Genomic DNA, 18,719 nt, shown 5'->3' with positions numbered 1-18,719 from the left:
GAGAGTGGCAAATTACTTCAGATGCAGAGGGTGGCTCTGCCAGCACACGTAAAGCCTGTGTGTGCACACAAGTATCGGGCCACTGGCAGTCATGGTAGGACCAGCTTTCAGACAGGCAAGCCCTGATGGCCTTTTAAACCACAAGTCACGTCTTAATCCTTCCTGGAGTCAAAGCTGTAATTCGGTAAGGAGGGACGCAACCTGGGATTTAGGTGTGGGCTCAGATCTGCACTCCTGGGGTCAGTGCTGCTCCCTTAGCTTCTGCTAAAATGCATGCTGTGAGCGTCGGCTAACTGAAGACCCAGATCAGGAGGATTTAGATGGCCAGCTTCTACCCAGTTGGGGTTCATATGCCTCAGATGTGCTGAGCATCGTGTTCCTCAGTGTAAGCCTGAGGAACCTGGCTTTTTTCTGCAGATTTTAAATCCCCAAGGTTACGTACACAGTGTGGAAAGGAAACAGAGGGGTCGAAGATGGGGAGAATGTTTTCAGGGTGTGAGTGAATCTGTTTCTGGCTTGCACTTAGCTTCAAAGGAAGCAGGACTTCATGCAGGCACCCTCTCTACAAAGACTGTGGCTCCATGAGCTTTTATTAAGCCATTCTACATCAGTGCTGTTGCAGTCTCATCTCCCCATTCCTGCTCCATGTCCTACCCTCTCCCTTACAGTACTACCAGCGCTTTTCCCAAAATGAAGCAATTCTCTCTCTGACAGTTTTGCTTTTGGGACCAGCACAGCGATGCTGATCTTAGTTTAGGCTGCTGTGGAACCATACCTCAAAGCATTTAGCTTTTCTGCCAGATCCCAACTGGGGAACTCTGTTTGGCAGCAACCCACCTGGCAAAAGGTATTAAAAAAAAAAAAAAAAAATCAGAGACTTGAAAATTACTTTAACAGCAAGAGGGTTTGCTCTTGATTTTGCAAAAATTATTTTTTTTAGAAAACAAGGTCATCTGCAAAGCCTGCTGTCTCGTTTGTAATGAATATTTCTAAGCTCTCAGACTAGCTATTCCTGTGCACAACTTTCATATACTGTTATAAGGCAGCCACTGAGTGGTGAGAACTGCTAGCTTTTACAGCATCTGTTAATGCTCAAAATAAGAAAGGCTTATTATTTAGCATCTACTTCAAGTCCAAAAAACTTCTTTGCTGCTATTACTGTATTACAGAGGACTACGCATGAATGCTTTTTTTCTTAATGCAAACCTTGTGCATTTTATTCCTCTGCCAGCAGTTGGCATATGTGCTTCCTCTTACTCACAGATTCCCTCTCAAAAGTGCCATTAAGTGCTGGAGCTCCTGGCAACCTTTCTGGAATATCATCATCTTTAACAGCATTCACAGGTGCCTTCATTGCAGAGACTCGAAGGAAAAGGGTTTTCCAGTGATATTCCATGGTGGAATTGTCTTGAGCACATGGCATGGTTTGGAACCGTAGCAGTGGCTGTTTCATACCTTCTTTTCCACGGTCGGTCGTCATCACCGTCGTCATCATGAGATGCAATGAAAACTCGATTCTGGTCTCAAGCGGACTCCTTCCTGCTAAAAGAGTAGGGTTTTTTTAGTATTATCTGGCACAAACATAGATAGAGACAATTTTCACAGAAGCCTTAGAATGAAATAGATCAATTGGGTTGTGAGTACACGATGTCATTTGCATTGCTTTGGCATTTGGCTGGGGCTCGACTCTAAATTTACTTCTGTTTTACCCAGAAGATTTTACAGCGGTTTTACACCAGTGTGCAAAGACAAGGAAACTCGCGTCGTGCGGGGAAGGAAGAAGCACTCGCAAAGGAAAAAACATTAGCAGAGATTTGTTGAAGAGATTAGCAGCGTGTCTTTACCTCGGATAGTAATGCAATGAGTGGAACTGAAGAAAGAGCTAGATGTTGGAGATACTTGCTGATACAATAGAAACTCAGTGCTGTATGCTAGACCAAGGGCTATAATAAGCACCCCCGGTGACTCCCTGGCTGTCACGCTGTTGAAAGAGGAGCGCACTCGTGCTTTCTTCTTTGCCTGTGCAAAGTTAGTTGCACACATGCTGCACCTACTTGTGCAACCTACTAGTTGCACACATGCTGCACATGTCTGTGCCTGCCAGACATGCAAGCGGCACTCCCTTACTACTATTTACACTGATTACCTAATGTCTAGTGCATGAGATAAGCCATGGGCAGCGCTGCTGCTTGTGAATTTGGCCTTATCCCGTAACAGCTCTTTTCTCTATGGATTGAGAGATGTCCGGGGGGAGAAAAAAAAAAAATATTTTCGGGGGCGTGGTGATGTTTCAGAATCAAACATGCAGCAAACGATATTAAAAGCAAATAAAGATGCTAATCAGTTGCATATAAAAAAAATGAAATAGACAAAGTATAAAAGAAACAGCAGAAACCAGGCCAAAATGTGCTTACAGGAAGGAATCCAAGAGGGCTTTTTTGTGGTACAGATTGTTTTTGTAGTTTTAGCAGTGTTTCAGATTTGAAGGAGGCTCCTTTCAGTCTGCCAGAAAGAATAAAAGATCCATCCAAATGAGAATTTGAATGATTTGTTTTGGCACAGCTGAGCTACAGCGTTCAAATGGATAATAACAAAGAGGAGAGTGAAAGTTAAAATGCTCACCAGATCCACTTTGACATGAGGCATCTGGTAGAAGTAAACCCAAGAGTATACCCTGATATAAAATTGTCACGAAGGAAAAATATCAAACTGTCCTGGAGGGCAGAGCCAGTGAAAGGCAGACATTAACCCTCTTAGATGCTTGTTAAAAATACACAATAGATTAATTAATCTGCTGAAGACGACAATGCACCATCACAGCAGATAGGGAAAGTGCTCTCTTCCAGCAGCTTCAGTTCTCACATGCCACAACTGCTTACTGTGGACCAGTTTGTCAGGTGAAAACAGTACGTGACTCAAAAATACGGAAAGGGTTCAGCATTATTGATCGGAAGCACTTAAAAATCACGGGCCAGATCTTAAAGAAATCATAAAATTTCTTCCAGATTTTCATAGCAAGTCAAATTAAAAACGAATGTCGACAGCTCACAGGAACGCTTTCCAGCTTTCCGTTTTCAGCTTCAGCCCTACCATTGAAGAGATGGGTGTCTGGATTATTTTTAATGCAAAATGGGGTGCTAATGTCACAGCACTGCAGGTTACAGAGCTTTATAAAAAAATGAGAGCCTCCAAGTAAAACAGTTTGCTGGAGTTTCATAGCTGGGAAGTCTCAGAACTGTATCCGTTTCAAAATCTGGGGGAAGCTGAGGCAGAAAATAGAATATACTTTGCACCACTATCAAGATATGGAAAACAGAAGGCAAAAAATGTGTGTAGGCTTAGAGCTGAGGGAAACTACTTGTTCAGAGAAGGCATAGATGCTTGCTGCGGACACTGCTCCAGACAAAGGTCTTTTCCCAGCGTGAGGTGGGGTTTTTCCTTACCCGTTAATTTTGCCATTCATTTCATTCAGCATTGAGAAGCCGTCGTGCTGCCTGGGTCACCGTGTCGCCTCCCCTCTGTGGTTTCAAAAGGTGCCTTAGAGCCACCGCCGAGTCAAACCCCGGCAGCCGGACTCTGAAACCAAAAATGAGCACGTACAGCAATGAGGAGCCTCAAATTCACTTAAAGTGCTGATTTAGTTTAACTGAAAATTCTGGTATAGCCGTGAACCTCTGGTATTGTACACCTTAAACCGAGGAGATACTAGAATGGGAGTCAAGAGGGTTTCTTCAGTTGAACCCACATATTGGAGTGTGTACATGAAATTGGTGAGATACACTGCTTTACACTGGACAAGGGTTTGGCCATTTGTCTTTTGTACAGAGATGGGCTCAAACGGTGATGCAATTTAAGGCCTCGAGTCAAAAATTATTTTTTTTTTCTCCTCTGGATTGAATTTTAAAGCCACTAAAGGGATTTGGCCATACATCTCTAACTGAAAGCCATAGAAGATGTGTGGTTAAGTCCCTTAGTCATCAGTGGAAAAATCCCTTGCTGATCTTCTAATTCCAAATTTCCGTGATACTCAGCATGAGATCTGGATCAGCCATCTACAGCTGTGGACTGCAATGCCGTGTACACTCAGGTCTAGGACATTCAACCTCCAAGGAATTGTCTTTTATAGAAAAAAGCACTTTGGTCTATTTTTTTCTCCATTCTTTTTTATAAATAAATATATACTTTTGATGAAAAGTGCCTCAAATACTTTCATTAAACACTTAATGCAGTAGTAAGAAAGGGGTTCATTGAAGTTCTGGCCACGTTGGCTATCACCAGCTCTGAGGAGCATCCAGCCAAAGTGTCTGGGTGCAGAACAGGGTCCTGCCCAAAGTCATACGTTTCTACTGACACACCAAGGCTGGTGCCCCACCTGCAAGGTAATGGCTCTGATTTCAAGTCGAAACCAAGCTCAGCCACCACATTTGTTCAGTTTCCAGTTACTGGTTTGATGAGCCTTTTTTAGCAAAAACGGCCAGAAGAGGAGGTTTGTCCCAAACCTGGCACCTGGAATAGCTCCCTGTGTTTCTTTCAGTGCTGTTATATATCTGGGACTCCTCCGAGGCCACAGCATTGCTGTAATCCAAAGTGCCTTGCTATTTGTGAGCTTTCTCACAAGACTGCCTGCCCCGTAGGTGGGGAGCCAAGGAGCTTGGACATTAAATCTTCTCCGGCAGCTTTGCACAGGAAGCCACTGGCTGACCTGACAGCTGAACCCAGGGAAATTCCTTTTGCCATGAACTCGAGCAGAGAAGTATTTTACCCTCAATCACTTAAATCTCAGACAGTAGTTGAAAAATCACAAGAGCAGCCCTTCTTTATTAACGACTAAGCTATATTCCTAACCGCGTGGTTTGATCCCTGCAGGAATACAGTGACAGGGAGCAGGGCTCTGCCCTCCAGGAGGTAGAAGAACATTTGGCACATGGTTCACTTAAAGCCATGTGCCAACACACCAACCTGGGGTCCAACAGGGTTGACCTACTGATGAGGGTCAACGAGATCACTGACCCAATCTTGTAAGCCAGAGTGACATGCCATGGGACAGACCAAGGGCACCTTTGCTGGCAGTGAGAAGAATGAATCAGCCATGCATCAGTGCCCAGGGAACAAGGTACAGGTGAGACAACTACCAGGTAGAAGCACCCATGGAGAAAACTCCTTCACCTCCCAAGCTCCCTGCATGAGTCTCCAAGCCACAGCAACCACAAAGGCACCGTGCAGCAGTGGAAGCCTCTGTTTTCACTCTCACCCCATGGGAGCAAGCGAAAAGGGTAGTAGGTCCCAAAATCTGGGTGGGGGAACGTGGTGGAAATACCGGCTATGAGTCCCCGATGGTTTCGGGGAGCAGTCCCCCTCATTCCACAGCCGGCCCCTCTGAGCAAAGGCAGACACACCGGTCTGCTGTTTACCTCTGCAACCGCCATCTGCCTCCTTACAGAGGAGGGATGAAAAATAGCCTGGGGCTGCTGCGGAGGAGGAGGATAAAGGTACCTTGGCTTGGCATAGGGAAAGTGTGAAATTGAGTAACATTTATGGCTGAGGTTTTTGATCAGCTGGGCTATTCAGTGTGGAACTTCTGCGTTTCAGACAGCTGCAAATCATGAGAAAACAGCTTTCCCAGCCTGACGCACCCGAATGCAGGGCCTGAGGGCTGCTCACCACGAACCCGTCCATTTGACAGCTTTTTACAGTAACGTTGTGTTCAATAAAGCAAAACATTTGAGCTGAAATTCAAAATACATCAAAAAGGCACAGACACTTATAAAAAAGCATTTTTACATTATGTTTAAAAAACAGTTGGGTGTCTGTGAAACTGTAACAGAGTAGATCAAAACCTGGTTGTATGACAAGCTCACTGTAAATTATAAACTTTGCATGCTAAAGGGGCTGTGGTCTGGGCACTCTCCAGACCCTTGGCCTCTGTTAGAGCAATAAGGGTCGTCGTTTCCATTGCAGAGACAAACAGAGCCACAGAGATCGGAAACGCAATGGTTGCAGTCAGCTGGCAGATGGGTCGTGATGGCAATTTAAATTTGGCTCCAAATAAAAATGTTTTGTTTTGAAGTAATTCAAATTAAATGGAAAAAAAAAATGGGTGGGAGTTTTTTGTTCAGTGTTTTGGGAGGGATCCTCGCATCTGTCTTTAGCCTCTCCACCGCTCAGCTCCCCGCCTCCTCCCATCATTTCCCTACTAGAAAAAAAGAAACCAGCCCCCAAGTGGATTTTCCTTCTGAGCTGAACCCAACCTCAATTTCTAATTTTGAGCCTTTGCAGAGGTAAAGTAAATAATCACAAGGGGATTAAAAAAAAAAAAAAAAGCCAAATTGTGGTGGAAAAAAAAAAAAGAAAGAAAAATTAACACGTTTCCTATTGAAAAAAGTTACAGTAAAAAAAAAAAATAGCCTTTTTTGTGGTTGTTATTTTTAACAGCAGAATTGATGGAAGCCCCCAACCTGGCTCTGCATTCCATCCCTCGACACCTCCGCCCCTGCCCAGTCCCACGGGGCGCGGATGGCCGTGCACAGAAAGACCCGGGGAGCTGCCGGACGCGGGGCTCTGCGGCACTGGAGGCCATCTGCACTCCCAGCCCGCCGATCACGTGTCAGGCACTTGGAAGCGGACCCAGCTCCTTCCCCTGGTGTGGTTGCTCCTTCCACCACGCTACAGTAAGCAAGTGTGTGCAAGGAGGGAGCCCGGCGTCTCATCTCGGACCCCGCTGGCACACGCACCCCTCCTTGGTAGGCACACGAGCGCGGGGAAGCTTTGCTGGTGTTCAGCATGAAAACGGCCCAGAGTGCAGGAGACCGAGCCCTGCTTTGCTCAGCGAGGATTTCCTCGGTTTCTCTTAAAGGCTGAGGAATGTCTAACGTTAACTATATCCAGATGTGCCTACTTGGCAGCCCACTGCTGAGACATTACCGAAGGGACACAGGATCAGCGCTATCAAATGGGATGTAAGTATCTCTTATGTATGTTTTATCAGGGTGGGTTGGGGAGAGTTATGCAGCAAGCAGCGTGAACTGGAGCCTGTCCTTACTGCTGTCCTTTTCCTCCAGCCTGCAGCTTTTCTTTTTGCCTTGTTGCTCTTGCAATGTTGTTACATGCAGCAACCCGAACTGTGATGGTTAACATGCAGCAGCGTCGGCTACAGGCTCTGAACACGCAGTCTCCAGCCCTGCTATGCCTGCTTTACACTTTACTTTCCAAAGAACTTTCTTTGGGTGTTTGAGGTTGTTTTTACAGAAGAAAGTTTGGGGCTTCTTTAGACAATGCCTCCAGTGCTCCGAGGCAGGGTTTCCTCCCAATCGCAAACACGTTCCAGTGGTGGCACGTTACATTTGCAAGCCATTCCTCGTCAGTAAAAGGACATGAATCTTCCCCCTGTCTTACACTATTGTATGCTTTGAGGAAAACATGGGAATTTTCAAGCTCTCTAGCATCGCAGAGAGAGAAAGAAAAAAATTCAATCCCGGTGAAATGGGCAGTTACTGATCACATTTTTTAACAGCTTTTGGGCAGATTCTGATAAACTTGTGCGTTGGATATCATCTTGAAATTAGTGGGGCAAGTCAGCACGCACTCCCTCTCCCGCTCATGTCTGGGTGTAACAATACATCCGTGCTAATGCACTGTAATTGCTGGGGTTTGGGGCACATCAGGCAAATGATTTATCGGATCAGAAGAGGGTCTGGGAGCTGAAGAGGCAGCAAGCACTGCAGCCTGGGGAGGGCTAGGAAAGGAGGGCGGTTGTTTCAGTGGGGCTGTTTCTTACCCCTTCACGAGCCTGCAAGGCTTTATTCTCCTCCTGGGGCCAGGGGAAATGAATGTTTGCAAGAAAAAGGGCAAGTTCCTCGCCCTGCGCTTGGCGGCTCCGGGAGGGGCCTGTCTCCCCAAAGCACTCAGGGTGTGAGTTGAGCTGCTGAGCTCTCCATAATTCTGAAAATCAGACCACCTACACGCAAGACTGCATCTGGATTTCAGAAAGTACCTCTGGAGGCTGCTAAGCCTGCGGAAGATAATTGTGCATTACCTTCTGCCTCGCAGGCAGCTGAATGCTCTCGTCAGAGACGTGGTGCTGCGCTTAGGAGGAGCTGGGGCTTTCCCTGCTTGCCGCGGCCTGCCATGGTGTGCGTGGCAGCATGCAGTCCTGCATGGGCACTGCCCCGATGGCATGTCCTGCCCCAAAAGGGCCAGGAAAACATCCTGCACTGCTTAAATGCAGCAGAGCTGCAGTCCCCAAACTGCCACGTGTACGTGAGTGACTTACCACCGGGTCAGCAGGGCGACGGGAGGAGCGGTGCAGGCAGCCAGCGTTTCCCGGAGGCGATGGGGATGGTCGTGCAGGCAGCCAGCACTGCCCAGGGTCATCCCTGCACGACTGCCGCTGCTTTCTGCCACAGTACCGCACGATTCCCCGCCACCAGTGGTGCAAGTTCCTTTCTGGGACCCCTGTATGTGAGAGCGGACATCTTAGCATCCATCTCCAGCCTTCGCACAGCAGCTCTGCAGTTTCTCTGCATTTAAGTTTGTATTCTTCATAAAAGCTTCACCAACTGGGTGAAAGCTAAAAGGAGGCAACCACAGCAGCCATTTGCAAACAGTTGTCTAACCCGTGACTGGCATTGTGAAGGCAAGGCTGGCAGCGCCAACAGGAGAGACTGTAATAAAATGGGACCAGCCAGCTGGGAAGCTGATGAAACCACATATTTCAGGACTGGGGCAAACAGAGAGATAAATAAGGCACCCTGTCCTGTAACAGCATGGATCTCATCCATTCGTTTGAGCTGGCCTGAAAAGCAGCTCCGACAGGAAAGTTGGAAATGGTCTTTGGAGTGGGGCCTGTATTTTTGTTCCCTGCTTGCGCAGTGTTTCAACCAACAGAGCTTTTGCCTCCAGGTGCTGGAACGCAAGTAACGTCAGTGGAGACACTGCGCTGGTGACACTGTGCATGGGGCCGGAGCACTGCTGCGGCAGCAGCACCGGCCAGCAGCGTCCGAGCAGCGCCGTGATGTGCGGCTGAGCACCGCGAGCCTCTGCTCCCTGCACTGTGTTCATTTGGCTCTGGCTCATGATCCCGACTCCTGGGAAAGCTATCAAGACATTCAGCTAATTAAATCCTACAGCCTATTCTCAATTTGTTTATAGACTTCAAAACTTCTAAGTGGCTGAATGAGATGGGCTCTTTTTTCTGGTAAGGCAACTTAGCCGTTGTTTTGGTCACTTCATTTTTCTAGGGCTTTGCACTAACCAACGTGCCGAAGGGCGTCTCTTGTATTTCAGCCTACCCTGTCTTCTAATCCAGAAGATCAAATTGTTCAGCGTCACTTTGTAATCCCATAGCTCCACATGAGACCTCTTCATAAACACCCTGTAATGCAGAGAGGAGTTGTCCAGCACCAAAGCCACTTCAAGCATCGACTTCAATGAAGTTATTGACTTTGCCTGGGGTGGGGGGGAATGGAAGGACCAAAAAACAAACAAACAAAACCAAAAAAGAAACCATGCAGGAATAAAACTTGTTACATGACACCCAAACATAGAAACAAAAGAGGGCTTCTTCCACTGCTCCAACACACAGAGCTATTTTTCCCCTTTAAACACTCCAAAACCAGCTCAAACCATTAAACCTGAGATGTTTCACGCGTGTTTTTTCACATGGGGCAAAACAAACCCAGCGCTGGAAGCTGACACATTTCCCTGTGGGTACCCCGAAGAGCCCAGGCACCCACGCGATGCAAAATGAAGATGAGGTTTTGCCTTCATGAGACCCGTCCTGAGGTAACTCAGCTGAGATTTGAAAACCTTTGCCTTAGCGCTTCACTTCAGGTTTCTCTTGAGGCGTAAGAGAAGAACGGCAGCCCAATGCAGCTCGAAGAGAGCAAAACAAGTAATCCCCACATAAAACAGAGTGCTACTCGTGTCTGCGTGTTCAGCAATGCATTTAAACTAAACCGGTGCGGACTCAGAAGTCAAACACTCTCCTGACCCTTGGGGGCTCGAAGGATGGGACCAAGAGAAAGTGGGTAGGAAGATGCAGTCACCAGAGCTTCAGGAGGTGCGGACTTCTTGCTGTCAGCATCCTGGTCTGGTGGGATAAAGCTAATCTGCACGTCTATTTTACACAGTCCCAGCTGCAGGATGAGCGTAGGGGATGTTGTTATTGTTGCTGGTTGGTTCTTGAACAGCGTCAGGAGGAGGAGGCAGAGGAACAGCAGCAGAAGCTGAGGAGGGGCCTGGGAGCTTGATTTGCTCTTGCTGAGTGAATCAGGATGGAAAAACTGCTGGAAATCAGGCAGGAGAGGGACACGTATGCAGACCTCCCCGCTGCAGGCCAGAGCCTGGGCCTCAGCTTCCAGCACTGTGTGTTACAACCCGACTTTGTTCTCGTGAAATGCGTTCAACCAGCATGAAGTGAAAACAAATATCCAAAACCTCAAGCATTGCCTCAAAGCACCCCCACCACCCAGAATTTTCCAAGTTCCCCTGAGAATTGCAAAAAACTCATTGAACCCATCGGTGCTGGATCCCCAACACTTTCTTTAGCTCGTTTTACAGAGAAACGGATAAGACATCTGCATCAGCAACCACAGCCCCACAACGTATGCAGCCCCTCTATTGCACAAGCCAAACCTACCAGTGGCAGCTCCGGCTTCAGGAGCAAGGAGGGGACCTGAGAGGGAGCCGAAACGCTTTGCATGCAGTGGGGCAGCAAGCTGATCCGGGGACAACCCACAGCTGTGGTTGGTGGGGACGGATGCTGCCATGAGCCAGGCTGGGATGAGTGTGCAGCAGAGCTCGTCGCTGTGTTTTGTAGCCTCTTGCTCAGTGTGCCATATTTTCAGCTTGCCTCACTGTCGCAGCTGCTTTTCCCAAGGCTGGGTGGGTTGAATAACCACTCTTCAAGGCACAAAGCAACATGCCAGAATCACCAAGGCTTCTTGACTGAATTCGGGGACAGGATCCAGAGGCTTTTTCCCACCTGGGCCCATGCGAGCAGACGTGCCAAATGACGGAGACGTGACGGCTGCTGCAAAAGAAAGAAATTTCCAGGATGAGCTCAAGGCTTCACATCATTCAACTGGGAATGAAGGACTAGCAACTATATTTTTTTCTTAAATCATCATTTAACTGCTTTTATTGCAGCACTCCTTGGCCATATTTCAGCATCCTCCTCTCAAACAAATGAAAACCAGGCAGAGGACTGGGCCCTCTGCCCGAGCGTGCAACAGCGCAGGTCAGATTCCCTGCCTGGATGCTCAGCAGGGTGCCGTGCCAGCCACTTCCATCTTTCGAGCATTTTGTTGCCTCTCAGGCCGCGTAGGCTGTGGCCCTCTTGGTCCTTCCAGCACATTCCCTACGTATGGGCTTCCCGTGTTTCCACCTCATGGATATGGGACCTCTCAGCCTCTTCCTACAGCCCAGCTCAGCCGTCTCACATTGCTGGTGCTCGCGGCCCAGCACGTGATGCTCCCGCTCTTCCCTGGGACCCCCCTTGTCCCACTGCTGGGGCAAATTGCACCACCCTATTCAGACCTGCTCGAGCTGGACTCAAGATCCCTACTGAAGCCATCCCCGAGCAGCCAACACAAAGAGGGACAACTGCCCATTTTTCCAAGCTTGGAGGACATGGGAAGCAGCCCTGGCAGCTAAGCCCACATTCCCCAAGGCACCGAGTGATGCAGCAGTTTTATAGCCCCAGCTCCGTTTCCCAGGTTCCCCCACAGCGGTGTACAAAGCAGAGGCACGTCCGCTTTGGATGCGGACACGCAGCAAGATGCTGTGCCCGCATCTCTTTTGTTTGGCATCAAATATTTTCTGCTTGCTTTGATAGCCCTGTAATTCCACCCCCCCCCCCCCCCCCCCGCCCACAGTGTCGAGGTGGATGAATAATCTTTTTGGCTTTAGGACATACCAGAGTGTCTGCCAGAATCACCAGTCCCTCTGAATTCAAGAACAGGACAGCTTTTCCCACACTAACATCCATGGATAGAGCTCACACCTGTCTAGTAATCGAGGATATATTTCCTTCAAAAGAAGAAAAGAAGGAAATATCTAACAAAGACTGGAAAATCCATATAATTCAATCAAGGAATCACTTCAAGGGCTGGCAACTTCTTTTGAAAATGAAACGTCTATATTCAGCACTGAACTGTTTTATTTCAGCATGGAAATAGCTATCTCAGAATCTTTTCTTTCAATAAATGAAAACATAGAAGAAAATCCAGGCTATCAGCCCAGGCTTGTAACAATTCAGGGTTTTTCTTGGCTTTTCCAAGGGCGCTTATTGCCAGATTCCGACTTGCTGGCAGGATAAATCTGTAAGTCATGGAAATTACGAGTTTCATGACACACACATTTTATTCCAAACCCTCGCCGATAAAATTAAACACAGGAAAGAGCCAGGACTTTCATCCAGCTCCTCAATTACCATCTGGAGCCTGGCAGCTGAAGTAAGATCAAACTTTTGCATAGAAAAGGAAAAAATAAATTGCTATTACAGTGGGGAAAGAGATGAGACTTTATGAAGAGCTTGAGTGGAGATACACAAACATCTCAATGCTATCAGGATCCGTCCCACCAGGGACTCCGCATCTCCTGCTTGCTCTGGAGACCACGTGCACAGATCTGCGTGGCACCTCAATTAAACCTTATCCCGACGCAACAGAAGGAGCAAAAATGCCTCAATTTTAGTTCTTATGAGCTTTTTGAGGCAGGGTCCCTATTTTAGGTATCTCAATAGCACCGAGCAAAAATTCTTGCTTGTGATGGGTGGAAGAGAGACAGACTCTCTCTCCTTAGCGGATCCAGTTCAGTAGCATGTCCTGGGTGTAGTGGGACCATCCTTTCATACCCCAGGAGCCTGCTTTCAAAATTATTGAAGGCAACGTGAGGGAAAGCCTGCTGGGAACCACGTCTTGACAGATAAAGGATGATTTAGCACAAAACTGAAACACAGCAGGTTGCTGCAGAGCACCGCAATCAGGACTTGCCAAGGGTAATTTGCACATGACAGACATAAAACGCAAACTAACGTCCTATATGCATTAGAGAGACTGGTTCACAAGGCTGAAAATAGTTACGAGCCAAGTCACGTGGCAGAAAAAGCATAAATAGAAAACAGCTTCTGATTATTATAAGCATTTTAACAACAATTTATGAGAGATCAGAGAAAATTCTACAATCCTGCTATCAATATCAAAGCTATGCCGGTTAAAACATCTGTCTAGCCTAGGAGAGAAGTGAAAGGTACAGTAAAAAAGCCAACAAACGGAGAAAACCCCAGCAATCTCCGTTAGAGGCCAGAAAACGGCGAGAAAGGCCGCTTGTGGAAAAAAGCATGGTCCTCAGGAGAGGGAGGAAGTGATTTTGAAGCCACTGGGAGCGCAAAGAGCCTCACCAAGGCACAGATAAGCCATTTGCTAAAACAAAGTTTTCAGTAATATTGGAGACAAAGCAGACGAGGTCAGTAAATATTTTGGAGCTGCACTTGGAAAAAAGATAGCTGATACCACAGGATGATTAAATACTCTCCATTTCAACAGTAATTTGGAGATGCAGTTAACCAGTAATGAAAAAGCAAAATATTTTAAAATTATGAAGTCCAAGTAATGTGCATCTAAGAATTTTAAAGGGGCTGGCCAAAAAAATCAACTGTTTTATTAATTTTGCTTTTCATTGGTCTTGAAATATTGCCTAGATCCCACAGGGTCTGGAAGTAATGCTATGCCACCATTTTAATACTTCGTAACTACCGACTCACCAGTCCAATTTTGAGCTTCAAAAAGATAACGTTATGGCTGATACAAAACTGACGGTTAATGAACAATTAGCAGGTGATACAATCCATGACAGTGAAAAAGGATTTGCTGAAAACGGATGCCACTGAACTAGAGAGGATCCTGTTTTAAGTCATAATCACGTTGAATAACAATATTCTTACCAAGCACGTAGCTGCCCATTAGATGTTGAGCCAGTGAAGTGGCTGCAGGGCTTGACTGGAGGCAGAGCATCCATCTGCGTGCTCCGTAGGCTGACAGTGCTGAGAACAGTGAACTGCAGGAATAAATTGTGCAGGAAGCCGCAAGCCTTGGCTCCTCCACCCTTTTCAGTCCTCAGTAAGGAGCGTTCCTTAAGCGAAGGCAGACTGACGTTCAGCCAGGCAGCTTTCGATCAAGAAGTTTTTGGGTAAGATGATCTCGGCTAATTCAAGACAGACAACCGTAATACCTTCAAAGATAGCTTCTACTAATACAGCAGAGGCAAGATAGAGCTGTAAATCGCATAAGCATAAAAGATTATCGGTGGGTTATATAAGAATACCTATGCGCACTTGTGGGAAAATTTTTGGGTAGAGCTAAACTTTTAGGACGTGCTCCCTGCTAACGACTATAGGGATCACGATTGTCGCCTGCCTCCTCCGGGAGCCCGGAGTGACTCTTCAACTCGGTTGTTAGCTGTTGCGGGGAACAGCGGGGCTGCACGTACGGTGGTGATGAGAGGACCTGCCTTTGCTGCAGCTACAGATGCTGGGCCAGCTCTTTACCTGAACTATGGTTACATGCTGCTTTCTGCCTTCTTACTACTCTTTTTTTTTTGTTTGTTTGCAGTTAAAGAACTGATCGAATAATTCAGAAGATCTCCAGGAAAAGCGTAAGTGAGGAATCAAATCTTGTATTTCAAAAGGCAGCTTCATCTGTCACATGTGAATAAAACATTCTTAACACCAGGCTCTGTCTTGCTTCTGTGTATTGGGATTTATTTGCCCACCTCTTGCTTACCAGTTAGGGTGATCTGGCAGAGGCAAAACATCTGTGCCTCTTCTAACCTTATTAATGGAAGTTATTTATAATGGTTTAATATTTTATAAAGATTACTGGCAGCAAAAAGGCCCTATGTGCATTCCAGACCATACCCAATGTATTCGTTTTGAAGGCACAAATCATAGTTGGTTCACGAGAGCTGGCTCTGTGCGCAGGGAAACACCAGTGACGTGCTGCCGCCGAGAAGTCTGCCCTTCAACAGCCAGGTCTCTGCCTCCCCGTTTCGACTCAAAAAGGGTAACAGCAGCAAGAAACAGTTACCAAGTTGCAGGGCGGGGTGGGGGTGGGGGAATCTAACAATTCACAGAAGAATGGCATTGTTCTAAGTTTCCACTTTGTTTTTCCCAAAGCAGTGAAATCTCTGAAATGGCAAAACCTGTTCAGCAGAGAGGGATGGGGGAGGAAGGGCTGATTTCATGTTGTGCTTAGGGAGTGCTTTTCAGGATGATGGATGATGGCTTGGTGACTTAACTAACCAAGTCACAGAGCCAGAGCACTAGGATCAGTGCTGGGTTTGCAACCCACGTGCCTTTTGGCAAGTTCCTTCATGTGTCTCAGCGTTTGTATGAGTAAAATGCACTTTGCTGCTATTTTTTTAAAATGGTGTTTCAGTTAGCGTTGCCTGCGTGCTTCAAGGCTGCTGAACCCTCATTGCTGACACACCGTACGTTTATTTACAGATGGACATTGGTGCCAGGCAGCTCAAACACAGCTTTTAACAGTCCCAGAAACACTGCGGAGACAATGAGAGTTCGTCTCAAAGGGGATGCCGTCTGTACCCTCTTCCTGCTGGTAGCACTTTGCTCTTTACTCTACTCCCAACTGGAACATTTAGTCCCAGTAGGAAACAAGGAGCTGACACAGAAGAAGCCTTCAGTAACACCAAAAATATTTTCTGACCCCAGAGCACCTTGGAGACAGATACCAGCAGAAGCAACAGTACCCAGACCCCATGTAACTCCTATCATTAGACGAACAGAAGTGGCCAACAACAGGGTCCAAACTACAACTCCAGCCCTGTTGACCGATTCTGCCTTCAACTTCAAGCGCTATCTCCTAAACAAGGATAAGAGGAACTTCAACATCCTCATTAACCAGCCCAAGAAATGCAGGAAAACACCTGGAGGTCCCTTTCTGCTCATTGCTATCAAATCTGTAGTTGAAGAGTTTGACAGACGTGAGATTGTCCGGAAAACTTGGGGCAGGGAGGGTTTGGTGAATGGGCAGCAGATCCAGCGAGTGTTCCTCCTGGGAACACCAAAGAATAGGACAGTGCTGGCAACATGGGAGACCCTGATCCACCAGGAGAGTCAGACATACCGGGACATTTTACTCTGGGACTTCATGGACACTTTCTTCAATCTGACCCTGAAGGAGATCCACTTCCTGAACTGGGCTGCTGAATTCTGTCACAACGTGAAATTTATTTTTAAAGGTGATGCCGATGTTTTTGTCAACGTTGAGAACATTGTTGACTTCCTTGAGAGACATGACCCCACTGAGGACCTCTTTGTTGGGGACATCATCTACAATGCCCGTCCCATCCGTGTCCAAAAGAGCAAATACTATATCCCAGAGACCATGTATGGGCTAAGCATCTATCCAGCCTACGCAGGAGGAGGAGGGTTTTTGCTGTCCAGCTGCACCATGAGGAAGCTCTCTAGGGCTTGCAGAGAGGTGGAACTCTTCCCCATCGACGATGTCTTTTTGGGCATGTGCTTACAGAGAATCAACCTCAAACCCATTTTGCATGAAGGATTCAAGACCTTTGGCATCATCAAGCCTTCCGCTGCCCCACACCTACAGACATTTGACCCTTGTTTTTACAAAGATCTCATGGTAGTTCACAGTCTGAAAGTTGCTGAGATCTGGCTAATGTGGAACCTGCTCCACAGCCCACGTCTTTCCTGTACTCAGAAGAAGCAAGTGAAGAAGCCTTTCCAATGGAAAAAGAAAGCTGAAATAACAACACAGGCATCACCCCTCAGATAATGCAGGCAGCCTGCAGCAGAAGCACATAGCAAACCAGCTGAGAAAGGGAACCTGGAACTGTTGCAACCAAATGAATCGACTTTAGAAGTAGAGTATTTTAGCACATCTTATTTACAATGTTAAGAGAAGATGATGAATTATTGCAGGAATTTGCCAAAATTCCACATTTGCACACACATACCACGTAGGTCCTTCTCCATTAATGAGTCCAAAGAATCATAACAGTATCTTTAATTTATTATTATTTATTAGAATTATAGTAGTGCTTAGTGGGCCAATGTGTAAAAAAGCACATTGCAAAATGCAGTCCTTGGAGATTTTTCAGCATTGTTAGAAATGTGAGAAATGAAAGAAGGTAGAGCATAAGAGATGACACCAAGGAGCACAGGGATCGTTGTCAACTTGTTACCTTGACTCGGACTCATTGAGAAATGACCAAACTACACAGTAACTAGAGTAAAGGAAATCAAGTCACCGTAGCGTAGGCTCAAATCAAATCACTGCTGCCTGGTTGGCTTCCTGTAGGCCTCATAAGAAGAGAAGAAAAGAACAAATAACAGCTATTGAAGTGGGGTCCTGTACATTGCAGATAGGGTGGACTACAAGAAAACAAACTGGAGGCTGAGGCTGGCATGGCTGGTCGAGCAAAGGACAGGTAAGTAGATAACTGGGAAGTGGCAGACTTCCAAAGGGCCTTTAAAGAAACGACAAGGAGAACTTTGAGTTGATCCCTCTGAGCCTTGATTTTTCATTATTCATAGCAACTCTTCAGTTCAAATATCTGCTTCATTGACACACTCAGGGGACCTCAGGGATCTTCAGAAGGTTTGCATCTGGACAGATCCTTTGGTCTTCGCTTGCGAGGGTAAAACCACATAGAGCTGCTGTTTGCGTCACATTTGGGAGCTTCTTCAAACCAAAGGAAAACTTGTCAGTGGACTGGGCTGGTTTCTGTAGACCTCGGTGCTCTTGCCAGGTATACCGTCAACTGCAAAGAGCAGCCAAGACTTTTCATATTGCTGCGGGTGTCATGTGAAGAGAGAAAGTGGTCTTCAGACAAAAGGGCTTCAGAATAAAAGCCTTTCGAAGTTTATTGCAAGAAAGCAAACACACAGAGCAATCTTTCTGTTCGGCTTTCCAAGTTTCAGTCAGTCTGTAACTTCATAAGTATTTTAAGCATCGGACAAGAACACTGGATTGCCTAGTTTTTCAAAAAATAGTCAATACTTTGAAGCATTTTGTTTTTTCCAGCAGCAGATTACCTTAAAAGAACATCCTTTTCTTGGACATCCAAAAGGAAGTAAATTCTTCTACATCAGGGTGAAAAAGCTATGAAATTCATGGGACAAAGAGCCTGAATTCACCTCTGATATCGTTTGTTAATTCTTTTGCAATTTTTTTCCCCTTTCCATCAGAGAAGCCCCGATGTCATCCCACTTCAGGGGGGCACACGCTCACAGCTTCAAAGGAAACTACGATCCGTCATAAATGCCCAAGAAGTTGCTTTCCCTTGAACAGAGCCTGTCTGGGTACAACCTTCCTCCCATCCAGCAGTAGTCTGGGCTCAGTACTCCTGGTAACTATGCACAGCATGGAGGAAAGCAAGCTGGTAGTATCTATTGGTAGACTATTAACAACTGTCTTACGTGTTATCTTCATCATAAAAGTTTAAGCCTTACAATAATGTATTTCCAAGGAAAGGTCGGCTATATAGAAATCAAAAGACCATATGTTGATTTGGGATATTTTCAGGATGCAATCCTGAAATATGAAATGCTCATGCACTCTTTACAAGGAGCTCTATAGGGTGTGGAAATAAGCCAGAGCTGGTGGGAGAAAGCCAGTCACGCCCCTGTCTGCTAACATGTCTGATACTTACGTATTTATGCGCTTGTACAGAAAAGT

General features: G+C 46.5%; 1 protein-coding gene across 2 annotated transcripts; it reads left to right on the top strand.

Annotated features, from left to right (window-relative positions):
* Positions 1–6,633: 6,633 nt before the first annotated feature.
* On the top strand, positions 6,634–18,719 carry B3GNT9 (UDP-GlcNAc:betaGal beta-1,3-N-acetylglucosaminyltransferase 9). Of its 2 annotated transcripts, XM_087739606.1 has the most exons (4): positions 6,634–6,956; positions 14,610–14,652; positions 14,935–15,059; positions 15,503–18,719. In XM_087739606.1, the coding sequence occupies exon 4, from the start codon at positions 15,567–15,569 to the stop codon at positions 16,812–16,814; it is 1,248 nt and encodes a 415-aa protein (XP_087595732.1). In that variant the 5' UTR covers positions 6,634–6,956; positions 14,610–14,652; positions 14,935–15,059; positions 15,503–15,566; the 3' UTR covers positions 16,815–18,719. The 2 variants fall into 2 exon arrangements, with proteins under 2 accessions (XP_087595732.1, XP_087595731.1); XM_087739605.1 differs by lacking the exon at positions 14,935–15,059.

The sequence above is a fragment of the Nipponia nippon genome, unplaced genomic scaffold (genome assembly GCF_047370975.1).
Source record: "Nipponia nippon isolate SJK-2023a ecotype South Korea unplaced genomic scaffold, ASM4737097v1 scaffold_7, whole genome shotgun sequence".
Taxonomy (NCBI): Eukaryota; Metazoa; Chordata; class Aves; order Pelecaniformes; family Threskiornithidae; genus Nipponia; species Nipponia nippon.
The sequence above is the reverse complement of the archived record's forward strand: the minus strand, read 5'-3'. Positions and strand labels throughout refer to the sequence as shown.

Bases quoted from the DNA above. Each gene is read 5' to 3' on its own strand.
- B3GNT9 (XM_087739605.1), top strand. From the start codon at position 15,567: ATGAGAGTTCGTCTCAAAGGGGATGCCGTCTGTACCCTCTTCCTGCTG.